Source organism: Rhopalosiphum padi, chromosome 3 (genome assembly GCF_020882245.1).
Source record: "Rhopalosiphum padi isolate XX-2018 chromosome 3, ASM2088224v1, whole genome shotgun sequence".
Classification (NCBI taxonomy): Eukaryota; Metazoa; Arthropoda; class Insecta; order Hemiptera; family Aphididae; genus Rhopalosiphum; species Rhopalosiphum padi.
Window position 1 is genome coordinate 10935004 of NC_083599.1, and position 20234 is coordinate 10955237.

Sequence of the window (20234 nt, forward strand, 5' to 3'; positions counted from 1 at the left end):
ACGATCAAATATTCAAAACAGACTAATAAGTAATTTCAACATTTCACTGTATACCACAACTACATAATCATACTAAATTAACATTTAATAAAAATAAAATCATACTATAATAGTATTTTAACAACAATGATTGATATTATATAAACACATACCAAGTATCGCTGAGTCAAAGAGCATTAATATAAATATTTATTAATTGGTGAAAAATGCAAGTACTTTTGGTTTTTCGTGATTGAAATACAACAATATAACAAAATTGATTTCATCAAAAATTAGCAATAGATAATATTCCTGTACTACGTAATTTTTTTTTTTTTTTTTGATCCCACGAGGCTCGAAGTATCAACTAAATCTCATTTTCTACCAGATACCACTCTCGAAATTAAAGATTAAATCATTTTAACTACTCAAAAATAATATATGATAAAACACATCACTCTAGAGATGTGAGACTCTAAATTTAATGTCTAAAGCAAACACTAGTTATAGATTATAGATATGAATAATATATTAAGATTAAGTATGAAATTAATATTGTAGTAATAGATAATCTTTACTAAATGTATTACTTTAAATTATTATTCGGTAATTTCATTAGTTATTACTTATTCATACCTAACCTATTATATAATATAATTCAGATTAAACAAAAATAATAATTTTTAAGAAAAAAATTATAACTTGACGTTATCAGAATTAAATCAAAATCACAAGGCGTGTTTTAAAATGATATTATATTAAATATTATTACTTATTATTTTATTAACATATTTAAACATTATATTTCATCTAAATGTCGATTGAAATAATAATTATTTTATATTTATCAACTATCGTTTACGGTTATAATGTTTTTAATGTCGTAGTAGTTATTTATTATAGGAACCACAGAAATGGAGCATTGATTTAAAAACATAAATTATATTGTACCTAGTTTATTTATTAATGGTACAAACAAAGGAATAGCTTGATAATTATAGCAAGCTGATTAACGTTCGCTCCAGTGCCTTCATTATTGTCACTATTACGTATTTAAACAAATATGACTGGTTGCTTAAAACGAACTTATTCACACCGAGTAAACTTTGAATATTGAAACTCGAGTCTTGAATATTCTTAGTTTTTTTCCAAAGACAGACAATCTGTGCTCTATTGCAGTATGGTACAATGAGAATAATACGGGCTACTTAAATTAAACGGTCAAATTACTTGATAAATACATATATTGTATAAGTATAGATTTTTAAAATAAATTATAATATATTGATTCTTCCATTTTAAATGACAAAAATAATAATATTATATTATGTTGTTTTGATAAAATAACTCGTAAAGAACGTTTATAATTAACACGCAAATAATAAATCGTGCCATAACAATTACGGACTCGTAGGTATTTAAAATAATTGGATGTACGGATAGTGAATATCTATTATATTATTATATATTTTAATAAGTATATGTTAATAACGCGATAACCGAAATCGATTTAATGTACAAAAATCAATAGGTGATCCCGGCGTACAATTATTTAACTATAGGACAATAGACGTCTGGTACCTCTACACATGCTATAAGCCTTATCACCGTCGTTTATATAGGTGATAGCGTGTAATAATATGTATTATACGATTTATTATTGGCATTTGCACATTATACGGTATTTTAATATATTGGTGTTCGATTTTCTGCGCGTTCAAATTGCATTCGGTTACGCGTATTGCTCTCTCGACGCCCATGGTCAGAGTAATTATTATCGCGAGCGTTATCGCCATTGTCATTACGATGAGGTGCCGCCGTCATCGCCACTTTGGAACGTATAGCTGCTTCGATTGATTCTATCATTAAGACAAATTAGTGCAATCTACGCACTCATTATAATTATATCGTTTCTATATACAATATTATTATTACATTCTGTTGTCAAATTCGTCCATTCATCGACATATTATTATAGTTTCGTCTAGTGGTAGGCGTAACAGTCACAAGCCAGCAACGACAGCAGCAGCAACTCGATTTCGCTTCATTTATCGACCGAACGGTTGGTCTCGCCATCGCTGACTTAAAAAGCATATTATAGAAGTCACTGATATAGATAATAACTATATTGTAGCCGCAGTCTACGCGTAATTAGCATCGAAATTAATTAAATTATATATCGATAATAATTGTCGCCTTATTCGTCGTTATATATTTTACTCGTATACGCATTTAAGTAGTCTAAAATCTGTTCAGTCTTCGACAATCACTCACATCCGACCGACGACCGCTACTTCTGTACAGCGGTCACGCCGGATACCATTTACGGGAAACCGCAACGACTGGACGAGAAAAGCAGCAACAGCGACCGTGACAATTGCGGCGAACAAAAGAAAATCGCAGCGTTTCTGCTGCAGCACCGTTAGCAGTAGCACACACCAAAATCGCCATCACCACCACCCGCAGCCCCAGCTGCTAAAGGTATGAGCCGTTTTTTTCTTTCTTTTTTTTTTCCAATTCATCGGTCGATTTTTTTTTATTTTGTCGTTTTCGCGTGTATCTACACGTGTAATATCTTTTTTGCAAATATGTGATATAAGTATCGCAACTTGTTGTACCTATAAGTATGATTATGAGTAAGATATACAAAGCGTTGTGGTGCGTGACGCAACCGTCATTTAGATCGAGTGGCCGCCACCGCTCCCTCGAACCTCGAGAGGATGTAAACATTTTTTGTTATTAAAAGCTTTTACTCTCAGTAACAACGGTAAGGAAATAAGAAATGTATAAGTGGGACGATTAGGCTTCAGGTGCCGCGTGTTTGTGTCTTGCGTAAGATAACGACTACGCGAAAGCACGGCGAATAGTGGATTGTATATTTTTTTTATGCTGGCATGTAGGTACATGCTCTTGAAGTTGAAGTGATTCGACGAGTGTAAACAATTATTATTTCGCATTATTATTTTATTTTTTTTTGTTCATATTATTTGTCGTCATCATTTGCGTCCAATGTAGTTTACGTCCATAAAATACTACAAGTATATATAAATACATGTAATACATAATCGTGCGTACGCTGACGAAGGCACAATTTATAGTGCCTATACAGGTAAAAGTCTTTCCCACTGAATGATATCGCTATAGACTTTGTACACACATTTACCGTTAAAAAGACACAAGAACAAAATATATTGTTTGATGAGCACTCAATGTTAACATTTTTTAACATATTACATTTTACTTCCAATCGTAATCGAGTATATATTTGTGGTTATTTGATCGAAACCAAACAAATATTTCTTTAGAATTTTGATAATACTTTATATTACTTTGCTCTATTACGATTTATTATGTAAGAATGTAAGATACGACAAGTCGAAAACTAAATAGTCATTGAAAGCGAGTGCTTTAACTTTTTTCATCGTGTTAGTTGAGAACGCTAACTTACAATTATGATTTATAAGCAGTATTTTATATATATAATAGAAACACATTTTTATGAAATGTCTTAAACAATTATTAATCGAAAAATTTTATATATTATTTAAACAATTCTGTGCTGGCTCGTTATATGAAACAAGCAACTAAAGTTCATAAAAAATCATAAATTAATTTTAAATTTGTGTGTTACATATTATTATGCTTTTATTGCCTAATAAAAGTAACCAATGTTAATTCCAAGATAATATATTATAATAAATATGTTAAGTATAGCCATAAAATATAATAATGTATTATTAATACTTAAGATTTATAAATTGTATATTCAGGTATATGGTTTTTATTTATTTCAATGATATTAATAACATACTATATTATGCATTTTGCGCTAGTATAAATAAAATTATTTAAAAAAATAAGTTGCACAGCTTCTTTAGATTACAGATATTATATATATATTATATATATATATATATATAAATTTTTAAACTATACAGATATATTTACTATGACTTTTCAATACGATAGTCAATAATACATTGAAAAATATCCAAATATAACATAAAATATTCTTTTCTTACACACATATTTAAATATAATAAACGCAAAATTCAAGTTTAAAATTAAGTATAATAGTATGATGAAACTTGAATGAATATCTATTTTTGAGTTAAGCTTATTGACGATGATGGTGTATGTAGAAATTAATAATTATCAATTAATAACATAATTTTCAAAATACTAAACCACCATTCTAAAGCTAATTATAAATATAACTATAACATTATACGATTTTATTAATTTTAAAATTAACTATTTTATACATTTGCTTTTACAGCTGATCAAAAAAAAAAAACCTAAATGAAGTAGAGTATTTTAACTTTTTTATTTGATTACGATTTATAAAATGTATAATAGTCTTATCAAAATGCAAAACATAATGATTTTTTTTTTATAATCACTATAAAAAATACTACTATGATTATTACACTTGTACATTAAGAATACATCGAAAGACATCTCAATGAAAACAAAAAAAAAAAAAAATAATAATAACACATACCATACAAATAAAAAATATATAATATATCGAAGTGTTGAATGCCACCCATTCAGTATAATATTGCACATATATAATATATAGGGTTTATTTGAACCAACAGTCTATTATAGGGGACAATATATTATATTTCAGTGCCCTCCAATATATATATAATATTTAAAATTGTTCTTTTTTTAATTGAGACTTCATAATTACTAACGGATTTGAAATGATTTTTTTTATGTTCAATTAGTTATATATTTTGTATATTACTAATTATAATTCCAAAGATTTTTCTATGATATCAATCAATTATACGAGACTTATATGTTATTCTTATTATATATTTTTATCTTTATGGAGAGATTGGAAAACTATGTAGATCAGTGTACCTAGAATTCCACTAGCTGCCCACTGGTTAGGCACCTACATATATATTTCATCCCAATTAAAAAAGAATTCATTTTCTTTTTTTTAATCAAATAACCAAAATTGTATTAGTATATTGAACAGCGATTTTGTATAAATATATATATAAGTTTATTAAGAGATATTGTTTCCATAATATGATTGATGTTTATTGTCATTAACATGTTATATCTTATGCCTGCGAGTAAAATGTACATATAATTTAAGATATAATTTAATATCATAATCTCGACGATTGAATGATAGAAATCGATTTGAATATTTGAAATTAGTTGAAAGTACAATACCCGATGAAAAAATTTGACTTTAGCTGTTTGGGTAATGTACATTGTACCTACGTTTAATATAGAAAATATTAAATATGGATCATACCCGCGGTATAATATTCTGTTCAATGGAATTGCTTATATTTGTATCATATTGTCGTTTTGGGCACAATGGTCTGTCGAAGGACTCTCTCCGTCATCTATATAAAACCATTATATTACAATACTATTATATCTACATTACGATTTGCATGCATAACCGAAGATATACCACATCGTTATATAATGACGACAAATCAACGTCCCGCCCATAATATATAGGTACCTAATGACTATATACAGAGATACCTATAATTAACGAACGTTTATTGGCATCTTCCGCAGTATGAAACACACAGTAAATTCGAAGGGCCGCGGCGCAAACGGCAACAACGGCAACGATGGCGACGGCAACGTCGGAACTCAGGGGTGGCGTCATGTCAAGGGTGGAGAAAAGCAGCTGCCGTACGATCCGTTCCAGATGCGTGACAACTCCAATTCGACCACGTGAGTTACGAACCAGATTATTATTATTATTATTTGTATCATCCCGCGGCCCCACGTTTCAAATACAAAACGGTTTTTCAGTGCGACCGGCGCCTTATTACATCTGATAAAGAGCAGTCTCGGTTCCGGCGTCCTCGCCATGCCGAACGCGTTCAAAAATGGCGGGCTCATTTTTGGCCTTTTTGGGACGGCCGCCATCGGGGCACTGTGCGCGCACTGCATTTACCTCCTGGTGAGTATTATAATACAGTGGACCGCTCTGTGTTTCATACGATCATTCCTATCGATTCCACCCCATAAACTCGGACGTCCGTTCGCATTCGCCAAACATATTATTATTATGCGTACAGTAATACTATATTGTTATACCTACCTAAAAAGTAGTTTGTCTATCAATGTAGAGTATAATAGATAAAAATAAATACATAGCCATTCAATAAAAAAAAAAATGTAAAGCATTAAAAACTCATTCGGAAATACATAGTTAATGATAAATGTATTTGTTGTTATAACGTATAAGACACAAGTACGTACTTCAAATATTGTTTTAAATAAAATACTAAAATCGACAGAAAACTATCACAGCGTATAGAGTTTAGACACTCTCTGAACTCATGTCATAATAAGTATGTCACCTGCCTTTTATCGGTCGGTAAACAAAAATATATTATTATTTAATATTGTATAATTGTTATAATTGTATTGTTATTCAAAGAAAATTAACTTCGATGATGTTTTTTCATCTTACTGTTACTCTCGTTGTACGCATATTTTAGATTATGGTATTCAATAATGTTTAGAATCTGAGCAGAGCAACTAATGTATTAGTTTAACAATAAAATGTATAATATAAATATTTTTTGTATCTATAATCGCCTTTTTAACCTTAAACTTTGAAAGGTTTTGGGTAGCAAATTATATTTATGGGAGGACACTAGTAAAATAGTCTAAATAGTAAACAACTTATTAATATAATAGGGAAAAAATAGTATTAAGTATAATAACCAGTTTTTGAAAAAAAAATGTTATTGTTTATTTGTTGCAATTCAAAACTAAATAGCTATAAATACTTAAAACTTTTACTAAATATTCATATTAGAATTATAGGTGATTTTAAATTTTGGCCCTTTTATGCAATTAATAGATATTTGAAATGTAGTTTATTTTCAATTTATGTATTGATTTTTTTTACTAAAAAAGCTTTAAAATTTAATGTAACTTAAGGTTGCTCATAAATTTACTATATCGTATTTAAAAAAAAAAAATGCTCCGTAATTATATAGTCACAATTTTTAAAAACTTTTACTAAATACATCAAAATCACGAACAATTTTAGCTTTAACTATACAATGCTTAAATTAATTAATAATAGTTAGTAATATTATATTAAATTAGATGTATTTATTTACGTTTAATTTTTTTTTAAATTAGTTCGTCCAACCATTTTACTTATATGTATAATAATAAATTATTGATAGCAATATAAATATTAAAATATTCTTGTTTCTCGATTACAATAATTGATAAATCATTTGAATTAATTCAAATTGAATACATTCAAGTAACCTACTCAATTATTAGTGGTATTCCGGAGTAGTTTAGTAAACAATATACACAACACTGAAAATCAGTCGGCATACTACAGTCCGAAGGCCAAGCTTTTCTTTTCATGTACACGTAGTAATGTAATAATATAATTTGTAACGCAGTTTCAAATGAATGTAGTATCCGCGCCGTTTTATTTTTAATACATGCTTTCTAATATACTGCTGTGGTCTATAATTTGTATAGCTCTACAGGCTGTCATCATGATATTCTTTTATAATTTTTCTGTTATTCATTTACTATTTCGCAAAAAAATGTTAATAAAGTTATTTAGTTTTTATAGCATAGGTAAATTTAATTACGTTTTAATGTTATTGATGCTGTTAATGCCTGTTACACACGAAATACAACAGCACATTAAGTGCCAGTTATAGATATTATAATAGTTGTGCTTATTATACTATATTATATTATACCATTTATACCCATACTCGGAGAAGTTAGAGAAGTTACTTTATTTTAAATTAAATAACATTACCTACAAATTGTCTTTCAAAATTAAACTATTTTTAAGTTTCATGTTTTTCAGTTTATGTTTTTTAAATATTGTAGGAACTTAAAACTTATATTATTATTTATTAGTTATTATAATATATGAACGACGTAATAATAATAATTAACAATATTAAATTATATAAAATATTTATTTAAGAACCAACTAAGACAATAATATTGTTAAACGTTTAACACATTAATATTTATTTTAAATAAGAATGTACATTTTCTATATATTACTTATTTAAAACTAGTGCTTGGTTAATATAAAAAAATCATATGTATATGATACATGATATATTATTTACATCTTATATACTAATAAATTATCAAATGATACTTCTAATTCATTAAATAAAATAATAACGAGTAATTTAGGAAGTTTACTACGAAAAATAACATATATCTGGTATAAATTATTTACTATAAAATGTATTTAAATAACATAAAAATTAATTTTGTTACAGTAATTTGTAACTTAGGTTAAATAACTTTCCAATACTTATTAAACGTATTACTATTTTTCCAGGTGCTGTGCTCACAAACACTGGCCCGTCGTACACGTCGTCCAGCTCTCGGATTCGCCGACACCGCTTATTTAGCATTTAAGACTGGTCCGCACCGATTTCGCGCCTGGGCCTCGTTCGCCAAGTACGAAGAAGTATTAATTATTATTATAAAATTAAGTTAACAGCTCTGCGTGCTATTTTACTATATTGGATATAACATCATAAATCTGACCTTCTAGTTATTCTAAAAAATATCTTTTGAAGGTTGGTTTTAGATGAACACACACACACACACACACACACACACATATATATATATATATATATATATATATATATGCCTATATCAAATACTCACGAATGTATATTCAGCGTATGAGATTTCTGTTTAATGCATAACCAAATATCATGCATAAAAATGGTAGTTCTTTTTATCCAATATAATTAGCAATTATATAATATTAGGTAACTACCACTTAATAGAAAAAATCCTGATAACAGATTTTAATTCACTAAGAAGTTATATATAAAAATATTACCTAAAATAGGTAAAATATTTACCTACATCTCAACTATAATAGCTGTAACTTATATCTTATTCTCAACATTTTTTTTGTTTAAGTCAATAACCTAAGTAAATTTTCCAAAATTCAACGTTAAATCAATAATATAATGAAAATGTTAAGCATTTCTGATACAAAACATTTTCATTAAAAACTAAATTTAAATAAACTGTAAATTATTATATATATATGTATACTTAAACCGATAAGAATCGCTACCCCAGCACAAGGTCTGCTTTTAGGAGTAGCTGTAATATTGTAATCTATTTTCGAAAATATTAATTATGAATGCTATTGTTACAATAAAGTTATTATTATTTTTTCATATTTGTTATTATAGGGACTGGGCTTTTATTGACAAATTTACAAATATTAATTATAATTTTCTCCCATTTATTTAACATTTTATCGTTGAAATAATCAAGTCATCGCATTCATTATTTTTAAATTAGTAACAAAATTAAATATATGTATTTACATAAATTATAATATTTCGATTTTTTACCTTATACAATATACATATTATGCCGAATCTATCTCTTTTAAATATTAGCTCTATAAAATTGTAATATTTTATGGAAATTATAAAAATTATAACAATTAAACAAATAAAACCTGACAACTATTTCTAAAATAAAAAACTTTATTATTTGTCTAGTTTGAGTTAAAATATTATTTTTATCATATTGGTAGTGCCAATAATGTATAATTTATATTTTCAAAAAATACACAATAAATAATAACGCAATATTCTTACATTTTTTTTTTATGTCCTGTGACTACAAATAATTGTTATTGTCATGTTGCTGTTCATTTAATAATCTACAAAATCTTCATGATAAAGAGGGTTTGTTAATGCTGCATTGTTTTGCACATATTATTTCGGTAACTGTGTGTACGTCATACTCGTCTCGGCGTCGTTCAAACAAGTATATAACAGCTTTATATTAACATGAAACAGCTTTCATCATATTTTTACTTTGACTTTTTCCAGGTCGCAGACAACCACACGCCTGAAGAGTGGCATTTCTCTATTCGTACCTGGATCTTAGGACTCGCCTTGCCGATTCTTCCTCTCGGCATCATTCGTTCACTCCGAGTGTTGGTCCCCTTCTCGGCCGTGGCGACAACATTCATACTAGTCGGCTTGGGTTGCTCCATGGTGTGGGTGGTGGTCGGTGTCAGTCCATTTTCCAGCAAAGAAGCTGTGCTAGCAGCAGTACCATTGCCAGATATGGCATCACGCCCATGGGTTGGCACTATTGCACACATGCCGCTGTTCTTTGCTACTGTTGTCTTTGCCATGGAGGGTATCGGCACCGTATGTATTATATTTCAGACAATTTCAATTAACGTATAACTACTTCGATAATAATACTTTTATATGACAGGTTTTACCGATTGAGAACTCAATGCGCCACCCAGAGCATTTTCTCCGGGCCCGTCCGTGCGGAGTGTTGAATGCTGCCATGACTCTAGTCGTATTTTTATACTCGATTGCTGGTTTCCTGGGATATTTGCGTTTCGGTAATACCACAGAAGGTTCGATTACGCTCAATCTTCCCAACGATTTGTACGTATTTTTTGTATTGTAACTAGTAATCAATAACAAAACTGAAGATAGACAGGTTACTGGTTAGTAACAGTGATAAATTGTAATTCTTTTGGTCGCTTCAAATAATAGATTTGCTGAGGCAGTTAAGATCATGGTCACACTGTCGATACTCTTCTCATATGGCTTGCAGTTTTGTGTCCCCAGTGAGATCGTTTGGTCTCGCTTAGGGCCCTGGCTACATAAACGTAAATTGGATGCCAAATATTGCACTCCAACGACAGATAAAGAGACTTCCACTGTAAGCGCCATTGCCGGTACTATAGTGACCATGACCACGGTTACTTCAACAATGAACCATTCAACAAACAACGAGAAAAAACAGACTGAAGAAGAACTGGATGAGCAAGAAAAGTTCGTGGACTGGGAGTATTATGTCATGCGGGCCTTAATGATCCTGGGCACTTGTACAGTACCATATTATATTGATATAATGTCGTTCTAGTGTACCTATACTCATAATTATTTGATATATTTATTGCAGTTGGTATTGCTGCTATCGTACCCAACCTTGCCCCCATCATCTCTTTATTTGGGGCAGTGTTCTTCTCCATCCTGGGACTTTTGTGTCCGGCTGCAATTCATTTGGTTGTATTTTGGAATCATTTCAACGATAATGGTGACCATAACGAAGACTCAGATTCAGAAAACGATTTAAGATTTGACGGTGTCGATAACTATGCGATGTTTGACGACATGAGTATAGAATGTGGTGGTATTACACAGCGACAACAGGAAAGGAGGATGAGCAGTGATGAATTGGGTACCAGAAAGAAGGGTATGAGCCGATTGACAGCTGCTAAAGACGTGGCCATCATTTTACTCGCTTTATTTGCCATGGTTTCTGGGGCATATGCATCTTTGGTTGACATATTTCATTCTTACGGATCCAGTGATAAAGTGAATTCTACCATCGCAATGATAACGACTACTATAGGTCCGGGGCCGGAAACAGCGTATCTGACAAAAGAAATGAATTAATCGATATGCATAAACACCGCCGAGACACCGACCCATACTTTAAATAATTTTTACAACACGTGAAGAGGTGTTGTAAAGTGATATGTTGACTATATGAGTGTTACCATTATAAATTATAGATTATTTCACTCGTATAGTCTCCTTATGTGTTTAATATACTTCGGACATAATTATAATATCATAATTTTTTCCTAATGGTCTATTGTCATAATATTATTGTTATAGGTAGGTGTTGTTATTGACTGATACTATCTGTCTTAGACCTATTTATTTTTATTTTTATTGAAAATGTTATTTTCTTCTTTTATTTGATCAACTCAACGTGTCGTTCTATACAAGCGCGTTGAAAACAAAATGTACCATCACATAATTTTAAATATCATAATAGGTACATATTTATTATTTCTAAATTATTATATTATACTACTATTTCACATTTTCAGTGTCATATGTTACTAATTTTATAAGACATTTTAAAAAAAATATATTTTGCATTTCATCAGCTGCTACTTGTAAAATAGTTGAAATCAATATACATATATTTTTTTATGAAATGATGAAAATGGCAAATGATTGTACCATTGGTATAATTTTTTATATACCTTATATATATTTTTTTTTTGTTCGAAATACATATTAAATTGTTTTTTCAACATACTTATCATACAGTTATTTATTTATTCATTTTATACTAGTATAAGTATTTATTTTCTCAAGGTCAGTGTGAGAACTGTAAGAGTGTATTGAAGCATAGTATTTATATTAATTAGATAATTTGATAATATTTTAGGTATTTAGATAATTATGTTTATGCATTTGCTATTAATCTAAAGAATATGTATATAAGCATACTATAAGGTTGAAAGTACCTACCTTCTTGAAAAAATTCTTGAATATACATTTTTTTTTTTGTAAAACAGTTAAGTATAATAAGTTAATACTGTTAATAGGTATTGTTACATTTTGTTAAATATATAAATACAATACTATAGATAAGTATATATTCTAGCATTCTAAGTTAACCTTAGTTTTTGGAAATCAAAATTTTAAAAATCAATTGAAACCTAAGTTTTTATTTTTTTAAATTCTAACCACAGTCGAAACCAAAAGCTTTTAATGCTTTCAAATCAGTTCATACAATATTATTATAGAAGGTAATATAATATTAAAGTGTGTGTAGTAGAACTTATCAAAGCACTTTAAACATAATCAAATTATGATAAATTGAATAAATAAACATTAGATAATAAATATTATTTGGTATTCCTGTATAAAAAAAATCTAAAACCTCAGTTGTGACCATGACAATATTGTGGCGAGATCCGGTATTGATGTAGCTATTGTAGGTAGGTAGTGATGTATTGTCATATTTTTCATAATATAGAGTGCTTTGCGTTATATGTATTTTTCTATATAACCTATAAGTTACACAAATATATTCTTATATCATGTTGAAACATTAATACTTACACCAATATTATTGTGCAAGATTTAAATTTAATAATAGAATGTTAATAATTTGTTATAAAATTAAATTCTAAGTTAGATAATAAGAAATAGCCAATAGATATACTATGTGTGCATGTTAAACTTGCGTCTTGCGACCAAAAATTATAATAAGCATATTGGTAATAAATAATAATTATTAATTATACATAGATATAGGTACCTCTATATATAATGCGGATCTTGGACATTTCGTGGAAATGACGATGTTATCGGACGATTCGATGCTAGACTATATTACCGATATAACAATGATATTTAACGTAAATATGTTAATAATTATTATTATATTCAAGTGATAGTAGTGACTAGTGGTATTTATCGAACATAAATAAAATACGGCTAATGATTATAAAATAGTTCGAAAAGGTTCTTCACCGACGATGCAGATATGCAGTTCAATATTGCATCACTGCGGCAGCGTCATATAGCGTGTTTCTATCGTGCTATCATTATACTCTCAAGTATTACAAATGTCAAAGTAAAATCGAATAAAAACGTGATCATAATTATTAAAGTTTTACATATATATTTATGATAAATCTAGTGTGACGAAAGAAAAAAGGTTTAGCGATGTCGTCGTAAAGAATTATTTTGTTCGGCTTGAATATATATTACGTATTTATTTGTGTAAATAATTTCAATATATTAAAATTGTCTACTAAAAGCCATTGTCATGATTCTGAAGCGTTTAGAATAGAAGCAACAAACACAGATTTAATAGATGTCCCTAAACAAGCTATTTTAACTATGGAACGTTCCGTAAAGATAATTCATAAACATGTTAACGGCCAACGGGTTATTAGATGTGGCAAAGGTACACATAAAAATCTCTTTGTTTTATTATTAAAGGAATTATCCGTTTGAAAAAATGTATGTTTTATGTAACTAAACTCTCCTGAGTATATATTTAAATAAAAACTATTGCAATAACAGATGACCTAATACAGAATTTTGGAAAATTTGTTATGCGATTGTTAATTTATACAGAGTATACTTTATATACATTGAAACAATTAAATGCCATAGTATTTAAAATATTTAAAAATAAAATTGAAAGGGCCAGTTTAGGCCATGGTTTTTCTTAAAGGGCCGGCTGCCTAAGACCCGCTTTTTGGTAACGTGTCTGTAGTGATTTTAACTATTAAAATAACTTAAGTTGTTATTAATTTATAATAAATAATCAAAATTTCACTTTTAATATTAAATATTGTGTAATTATTTTTTTTTCAAGTAATAATATGTTACTTTTTTTCTATGTAGTTTAGAGTTATATTAAAATATTTATAATATTTAAAGTATTATGACTAAATTTCAAATGAAAATTGAATATTAGTAGGTAGGTACATTCATAGGTATTATGTATAGACGTATATAGTTAAAGTTATAATAATATGCTGTTGACTGTAAGCAACTTTTGACAATTATTTCTAAGTTATTGTTTTATTATTCTATATATATATACACATAAACATTTATATGACTTTCCGAAAAAAAATATTTTTCATAGTTTATAATTATAAGTAATTAATAATACTTGATCTATGCATATAGAACATGAATATTAAATATATATTATAACAATAACCAGTAAAATGCATTTCTGAAATAATAGGGAAATTAATTTTTATGTATTTTTATTTTAAACAGATACAGATTAATTTGTTAAATTGGTTTAGGCATATCACTAATTATTAAAACATAACCTACCTATACTAGATGAACAAAAATATAATAATATTATGTTTTAGTTATGATTATTATAGTAAAAATTAAATCGATTCTAAAGTTTCTAAAATGAATAACAATTTATCCTATATTTTAGGTATGTAAAATTAAAAATTAATTGTCAAATCAAGAAAAAAATCAGGACTAGAATTTGTAAAATTAACAAATTTATTTTGTTAAGGTAATTATTGTATTTGTCTAACACACGTCCACACATGGTTATTTTATTATATTATTTTTAGACGTAATTAATTAAACGTTTTTTCATTAAAATGCACCAATTGAACTAATTAAGTGATAATAATTCTAAAAACAGATTTGAATTTATCGTCAAGTCTGTTTGACATGGACTTTCCTTTATTTTTTATTTCATCCTCTTAAATCTTAAAAAAGTCATATTAAAAAGTAGTAATTAAAAAAAATAAAATATTTCAATTTATGAAGTAGTTATAATCAAAAAATCAAAAATCTAGTAAAGACAATTTAAAGTAGACTACGATGAATTCAAATCGGTTTCTAGAATTTTTCTTTGAGTTAACTTGAACCTTGAAGCATAGAAATGTGTTATAATTTATAGATTAACAACATTTTAATTTTAAAATCAACAAACCTTATTGTTGACCTTATGATATTTTTAGTTTAACTTCAGTTTTCATTGATTAATTCTTTTTTTTTTTTTTTGGGGGGGGGGGGGGGCTATGAAATATTATTATTATGAAATAATTTTATAAATAAATTACTGTAATAGACGAATTCGTAACATAAATTTCATACAATTTATATCATATTATTTAAGATTTTTTTTGATAAAATACAACCATACTCTAATGTTTTCTATAAAATACAAGTTGTAATAGTAGGTATAGTTAAAGTACTAGTGGTGTAGCTAGAGGGGGGGCTAAAGGGACTATAGCCCCCCAATTGGCCGTATTTTTTATATTGTTTTAAGATATTCAAATTTAAGTATGGAAATTATGTTACAAATTTTAATTATTTATAATAGTAAATACGTTAACAGCAAATCAACGTTAATATATTATCAGTATTTTTGTTTTGTTGTTGTTTTTGATTTTCAATAACTCAAGTTAAAAGTATTTAGCCCCCCCCCCCCATAAAAAAATCTTGGCTATGGCTCTGAATAATACTATTGGTTTTATAACATTTGTATTTTAATTGTAAGTATAAGCTTCTGTTAAAAAATTTTTAAAAAAGAAGAACTATATTTTGTTATTATTAATTACTTTTAAGTATAATAGTATTACCATTGATTATAAATATAATAATCAATGGTATTACATTTTGTGTTTTCACTAAGTTAAAAAAATTTCAACCGGGACATGATACTTATTACAAACACAATATATCTTAGAAAATAACAGTTCTCCACAAAGAAATTGAAATTGTTTCAAGACACTAACAAACGTAAAAAATGAATTGATAACTAAAAAAAGTATTATTTTTAAGAGGTATCAAAAATGTTATTTATTATAAATACTTAATATTTTTGTTATTTATTTAATCATTTAACTTATTCATTTTGTAATAAAACAGTTGAAAATATTGCATGATTTTGTATTTGATTATACATCGTTTCTTTAATGATACTTATCTACTTAAAATCTTACATTGATTGCCGAGATGGCCACGTACCGGAGCGTTAAAGTGTCAAAGCGTCTCATTTCTGTATATAAAGCATAATATAAGCATAATGTGTACAGCATAATAAAATTAGGTATCTTAATCGCATTGTATATCACGTGGATTGTTTACTGTAGTTTTCAAAGGTATAAATGGTATAATATTATAATTATAAATTTATAACTTATACGTCATATAATTATTTAAATGTATATTTTATTTTAATATTTATGGCTCACGTACACAACAACTTGTATTTCTAAATCATGTTTACAGCGAGTTTATATACAGCAGTGGCCCATTATAATCATATTATGCATTAGAATAGACGAAATACAGTAATTATTTTCAAGTTGTTCTATAATGACAAATATTATGAACAATGAACACCGAAGAACAAATAAAAGTTAATATTTACATACTTAAAAAAATATACAGGCGAGCCACCAATTGACCCATTTTAGTATAATTAATGATTACCGGTATTGCGCAATCATAAAATGTATTCATAAATTGTGACAGTTGTAGTATAGTGAAATGGAATTATTGATTAGCTTACACAATTTACGATTTTGGGATTTTCTATTTTTTTATTTTTTTCAATTAGCATAATATATAATATGGTTGACGAGTGATGATTATATATTAAATATTCAAGTTTGCAATGTTAAAACTGAAAGTTGCATTAAAAAAAAAACGTTATTATTCGTAAAAATGACAAATACTTATCTCCAAAATACTAATAAAAATGTTAATTTCGCTTTAAGATGAAAATTGAATTTGTGTCACGTTCAGCAGTTTTGTAATAATCTGTATATCTATTTACATTTTACCAAATTTTAAGTTTGACATAATATATCATAATTTTGTTCGTTATTTTTTTATTGTTTATTACAATCTTTTACAAAACGCCAAAATTTTCTATTGCTGCCAAGTGCCAATAATATACGAAAAATACGTTTATGATTCGCTAGTACACGAATGTTCGACAATATTAACGCATGTTTTACGTTTAGCCGTGACCTCGGAATATAGTGTAGCAATGGCATAGTGTGGTGGGAGGATCAGGAGAAATCCGGTTACCTCCACTGCCGCCTCCATCGATATGTCAAATCGAAGACTTTTTTTCGAACCGAATACGGCAGCTAATATAAACTTAAGTCATGGAATTAAAGTGGTATTAATAATAATTATTGTCAAATGTGGGTATTAATTAGTTAAAAAAATAAGACAAAAAATGTATTTGTTTTTAATTTTTTTACTTAAATGGATAATTAATTTTCTAGTTAACGTAAGGACTTAACTAGTTTAGTGAACTGTTGAAATAACAGCTTTTTCAGTTGCTTTAAAATTATTCCATTAAGTCAAAAATAAAAACATTTTTATACCTATAATCTTATTAATAATGGTTTTGTAATATTATGATTTTAAATAAAAACAATCTAATGACCTATGATAATATTTATAGTAATATATAATACTATAATTTCTGTTCTGTTTCTTAATAAGATAATATTATGTATTGTATAAATAAACAAAAAATACACTTTATGTGAACCACTTACTAATTAAAAATGTAGTTATACTTTAAACTTGAAGAGTTAAATGTATTATTATTTGTTAACTATTAACTTCTAACTTAATGTCTAATGATCTTATGTTCACTTAACTTAACTTAAATTATTTTCATTAACTTGCTTCGTAACCTTTGATTATCAATAGTGGTAATACCTGTAAGAAATAGGACAAACACATCCAAGACTTTTAGAGAACACTATACCTACCCTGTAATAGTTTATTCTTCATAGTTCATATTACAATCGTATAGCATAAGTATACCTATGCATAATTGTATTTAGCGAATTATGTGTGGTTGAAGTTAATATAATACAGAGTAAATTCATCCCAGGTATTGGGTAATAATATGTATTTTATGATATTTTTTTATTTTCAAGAGAGCAATGAATAAATTTATAAAATAATGTTTTACTTACGCACTGTTAACTCGTAAAAACAATATATCGTAAAAATCTAACATACTAACGAAAATAATGTTGTCACCTTAAAATTTAATAATATCAGGGAAATTGACTCAAACGTTGAATCCAACTAAACAAAATCGATTCCGGTGAACACAAATTTGATATTATGCTGTAGTGCTGTTACTCTGGACTCTGGTAAGACGAATACGAGTGACGACACATGCGGGATTATAGCATCATCTTAGGTTGGTATGTCGTATGTGTGCAACATTCTACGTCGAACGCTAAATAATTATAATTCATTTATTGCAATTTTTTCGTGTGTACTCGATGTTTTTATGCTTAAATTAACCTATACCATGTAATATCGTTTTAACAAGAACGAACAATTTACTTGGCAAAAATTATAAATGTATTGGAAATCGTATAGTGTGTAGTATAATACTTCAGTATTAAAATATTGAATTGTACCTTTTTCTATTTAATATACACATTTTGTTCCTCCTTGTTAACTTTATGATTTTATAAATATAGGCTTATTGAGACCATTGTAAAAAATATTATACTTTTTGTGTAGCATTGGCAATGTATATTACTTTGTACAACGGCTATATGAATATGATTATGTATAAAACTATATTGCAATATTGTATTATAAGCGGACCTCCACACTTTTGTTATGAAAATAGCTTGGTGAAACCCAAAACCGCAAATCGTCAATTTTTCCGTTAGACCAAAAGTGTAAATTAATTTTGCACTTTTGTACCTTATTAATATTTAATAGTGAGATAAAAGTGCAAAAATAGAATGTATTATAGGTTAAAACGAATTATGGAACTAAACCAATAATTAACGGTTAAGGTCTCCCAATATTATCTGATTAAAATATTGTACCCGTTATACTATAAGTTTCAGTTTAAAATTTGATGCTCATTTTATTTATTTATTAAAATATACTTAGTATTATTATATTTCAAAAACAACAGCAGTTATCGATTTTAGTTGAAATTTAGTACTATAATAATTATCGTATCAAATTTTATTGTAAAAAATTACAGTGACACTTATTATCAATTGATAATCATTTAAGATTTAAAATAACTATACAATATATATACACATTATAAACTTATATCAAATGGTACTTGATAAATCTAATATAAAAGCATGGAACTTGGATGTATATTGAAAAAAAATTCTAGATTAAACTACTTAAAAACTGTGACTTCAAATTTCAAAATTTATTTTAAGGTACCTATACTCATTATAATTATACTAATTACTAGTAATATGTAATTTTAATTGTAAATGTTATATAACTCATTTTAATATTACTGCAGTAAAAACTTAATTAATAACTAGGTATATGATATTGATAAAATACACTTTATTTTTGTAAAATTTATTTGCGCTTATAGAATATTTATTTTTATTTTTGGGTTATAGGTATTCGGGTCATATTTTGCGCTTATGGGCTGTAGCCAAGCACCTAGTCTATTTACTTGAGTATTAAAATCAATTAAAGTGATCCATCAGATACATGACTCACATAGTCATATTATAATATAATTTAATATTATTTATTATATACATGTATATATAATATATATATTATATATTATATGTATTTTTATAAAAATACATATTAAATATATATTTTATCGTGATTATTTTAAAATACCTTAATACCTCGCCTGACTAGCCTAAAAAAATTAAATTTTATCTTGAGCTGCTAAAAACATGCTTACCTATACGATTAGGTACTCTTTTTTATTTATTATTTTCAACGAATACATATAAATGAGATTCAACAAAGTAATTTGTCAGTAAAATGCAAATATATAACACACACACACACACACATATATATATATAATATAACTATATAAGTAATAGAATGGAGGAAATTAAT

At 27.3% G+C, this 20234-nt stretch overlaps 1 protein-coding gene across 1 annotated transcript; it reads left to right on the forward strand.

Annotated features, from left to right (window-relative positions):
- The first annotated feature begins 1833 nt into the window (after window positions 1-1833).
- On the forward strand, window positions 1834-12125 carry LOC132924623 (proton-coupled amino acid transporter-like protein pathetic). The gene is made up of 9 exons (XM_060989035.1): window positions 1834-2460; window positions 5542-5703; window positions 5785-5935; window positions 8333-8454; window positions 9720-9804; window positions 9870-10196; window positions 10267-10448; window positions 10560-10894; window positions 10972-12125. Exons 2-9 carry the CDS (start codon window positions 5543-5545, stop codon window positions 11466-11468), a joined length of 1860 nt encoding a protein of 619 aa, XP_060845018.1. The 5' UTR covers window positions 1834-2460; window position 5542; the 3' UTR covers window positions 11469-12125.
- Window positions 12126-20234: the final 8109 nt, after the last annotated feature.